Source organism: Mesoplodon bidens (assembly GCF_964165515.1).
Source record: "Mesoplodon bidens genome assembly, chromosome: X".
NCBI classification, from domain to species: Eukaryota; Metazoa; Chordata; class Mammalia; order Artiodactyla; family Ziphiidae; genus Mesoplodon; species Mesoplodon bidens.
This window is the reverse complement of record NC_138163.1, coordinates 53,661,093-53,664,175: the sequence shown is the minus strand read 5'-3', so window position 1 is coordinate 53,664,175 and position 3,083 is coordinate 53,661,093. Positions and strand designations below refer to the sequence as shown.

General features: G+C 47.7%; 1 protein-coding gene across 1 annotated transcript; it reads right to left on the bottom strand.

Annotated features, from left to right (window-relative positions):
- Positions 1-1,667: 1,667 nt before the first annotated feature.
- Positions 1,668-2,781, bottom strand: TCEAL2 (transcription elongation factor A like 2). Its single transcript, XM_081222271.1, has 2 exons — positions 2,771-2,781; positions 1,668-2,407 (listed from the first exon to the last, which is right to left on the bottom strand). The coding sequence occupies exon 2, from the start codon at positions 2,380-2,382 to the stop codon at positions 1,702-1,704; it is 681 nt and encodes a 226-aa protein (XP_081078397.1). The 5' UTR covers positions 2,383-2,407; positions 2,771-2,781; the 3' UTR covers positions 1,668-1,701.
- Between the last annotated feature and the right edge of the window lie 302 nt (positions 2,782-3,083).

Below are 3,083 nucleotides of genomic sequence, written 5' to 3'. Positions count from 1 at the left end.
AGGCTAAGGAGAGTTTCCTTATAAACCAGTGCTTTGCAAACTTTAAAGTGCACAGGAATCACCTGAAGATCTTGTTTAAATGAAGATTCTGAATGAGTAGGTCTAGGATGGGGATCTGAGATCCTGCATTTCTATCTCTTAGATGATGCTGATGCAGCTGGTCCATGGACCACTATTTGAGTAGCAATGCTCTAAAAATCACAAGTATGGGTAGGTGTGCTAACCTTGTAATGCAGGACCCAGCAGGAGTCTCCTAGGAGATAATTTCCTCTAAGGAAAAAGGAATGGAGCAGAGAAGGTACTAACAGATGAGAAAAGCACAGTGTGCACGACTCAAATTTTATCCCAGCTTCCCATATCTGAATCTGATGGAAAGACGGCTGTATGTAAAGTCTAAAATTCATTAGTGACCAAAGGAGCACTGAGGTATTACCACTTGGATAAGTATAACTCTAAAGTGAAGAAAAGGGCTTTATCCTCATTTCGATCAGTGTCATGGTGTGGGGCAGGTTTAGGGCTCACTGGGGACTCCAGGGAAATCAATTGAGCTTTGTCATCTTGAGGACATCAGTCCATCAGCAGCAGTGAGGACCTTAAGAAGATGGAGGACTCATGAGAAGTGGCACAGTGCCCAGCAGACATGGCAATACCCAGGGGAGGTTTGTACCCACCTTTTGGCTTCCTGGAACTTATTCCTGGACATAGGTGAGATGTACATCAACCCTCTTCCAAGTGTCTGATGGGGTCCTGGTCCTGCTAGTATAGGGGAAAAGGTAGAAGCCAGCCTAACACAGCTTACATACTCAGTACCTCATCTAATCCATTCCACAATCCTGTGAGGCAATTATTATCCCCATTTCAGAGATGACAAGACTGCTCTTTATAGCAATTGATCTGTTATAACTGCCAAGTTGATTCCTCTAGATATGAGTCCAGAAGTAATGTGAGTAATGTGAGTTTTACATAACATTTTAAGTTCTGACAACAAGAATTTACAGTGTTTCCACTGCCTTCATAAACTCAGTAAACAGTTCTTTGTATTGCTTTTTATGTATTGCTTTCCTTTTTTATATTTTAGCATTTCTTTATAAGAATAGTAATCTGTGTTCCTTGGGAAAAATTAAACAGATGAGTAGAAAGAAAACAAAGAAAATAAATCACCCACAATCTCACAACTCATAAAACCACTGTTAACCATTTTTTGGTTTTGTTTTGTTTTGTTTTGCGGTACGCGGGCCTCTCACTGTTGTGGCCTCTCCCGTTGCGGATCAGAGGCTCTGGATGTGCAGGATCAGCGGCCATGGCTCACAGGCCCAGCCGCTCCACGGCATGTGGGATCTTCCTGGACCGGGGCACGAACCCGTGTCCCCTGCATCGGCAGGTGGACTCTCAACCACTGCGCCACCAGGGAAGCCCACCACTTAACCTTTTAGTGAACAAAGTTTTCTATTTTTCCTGTGCATAGATGTACTATATAAATTTCTGTTCTTTTACAAAAGGGGACCGATTCTGTAGATGATATTATAAGCTGCTTTATTTTTCCAAGAATCATAACGCCTTTTTAATGCACATGGGCAAAAATCTCCTACTGACAGAGTACTCTAGTTGGATCAAAAAGTTGTTGATAACAAGAGTGACCCCTAAAGCAAAGTATTTGCAAAACTTTAAAGCACAGGGCCTGGTAAACGCCTGCCAGGGGCATTACACAAAAGGAATGTCTTCAAAGCCCCTTTGTGGGGCCCTGCAGCCACCCCTGAGTTCCCTTGGGCCCCTCGGGTGGAAGGGGTCCTGTAAACTTTTTTGCATCCACATAAACCCCCCCAGTTTCTGTCTGGTTTTCTTCACCTCATCCTCCACCCTGGCCATCTCGTCAAATTCTCTTATCATCTCTTCATTGCTCAAATGCATATCGTGTATGGCCTCCTTGTATTCCTTGAGACACTGAGCCAGCCCCTTGTTGGTTTTTCTTTTGGCCTTCCTGGGTACATCATCCCCAGCTGGGCGCTTTCCTGCAGCCCTTGGTTCGCTGGCTGGCTTTTCTTCTTTTGGCTTTCCCTCGCTCACTGGCTTTCCCTCACTTACTGGCTTTCCCTCACTCTCTGGTTTTCCTTCTTTTGGTTTTCCCTCACTCACTGGCTTTCCTTGGCTCTCTGGATTTCCTTCTTTTGGCTTTGCCTCACTCTCTGGCTCTTCCTTATCCTTTAGTACTTCCTCATCTTCTGTCTTTCCCTTGAAATCAGTCCTTCCCTTGTTTTCTAACTTTTCCTTGTCTTCCACAGTACAAGCTACTCCCGGCTTTCCCGCATCCAGTGGCTGTTCTTTGTTTTCCATCTTGCCTTGGTTCTCAGGCTTTCCTTCATTTTCACTGCAGAGTTTTTCCATGTTGAGTGTCCCCTCCTTTTCTGTCCTGGGGGATGGGGTGGGGCAAGGGGAGGAGAAGACAAAGAGGAAACAAGGGAGATGAGGGCTTGGGAATGGAATGCAGGTCCGGATAGTAGCAGTCGCTTCTCGCCCCTTGTCAGGGGTCCCCGGACCTGGCCCAGCCCTCCTAGTGTGCCTTCTGCCCACCCTCTATCCCACCATTCCTCGTGCCACTTGAGCCAATCATTTCCCAGACAGACCCTGCCATTTTTCCCTACGCTTGCTCAGCATGGCAGTGTGTGTAAATGTGTTGGGAAGTGGACAGTGGGGCCCCCAATTCTGCCCGGGCCGTGCTCTCCACACTCCCCACTCCTCTGGGTCCCTGTCCAGTGCCCTCTCCTTCACTGACCTGCGGGAATCTGAACAAGTTTCTCCTCTTTTTGTAGCCTAGCAGAATGCTGGGAACAACAGCCTCACAGACCTGCAGACAGACAGGAGAAAGGGCTGGGAGCTCCGAGGACGCAAACTGGGCCCTCCTCATCCACCGTTGCCTCCCCCACCTCCCCTGACCCTGCACCTCAGTCGCCAAATCTTTTTGTCAGGCCTCAGGATCAGACCAGGATGCTTTACAAACTGTTTGGGTCGCTGGGACCCCTCCCCGGCAGGCAACCCGCCCCGCCCCCACCCCTTTACGCGGAGATCAATATTTCCTCATAGGGGCA

Coding starts and splice junctions, on each gene's coding strand:
- TCEAL2 (XM_081222271.1), bottom strand. CDS start 2,382: ATGGAAAAACTCTGCAGTGAAAATGAAGGAAAGCCTGAGAACCAAGGC.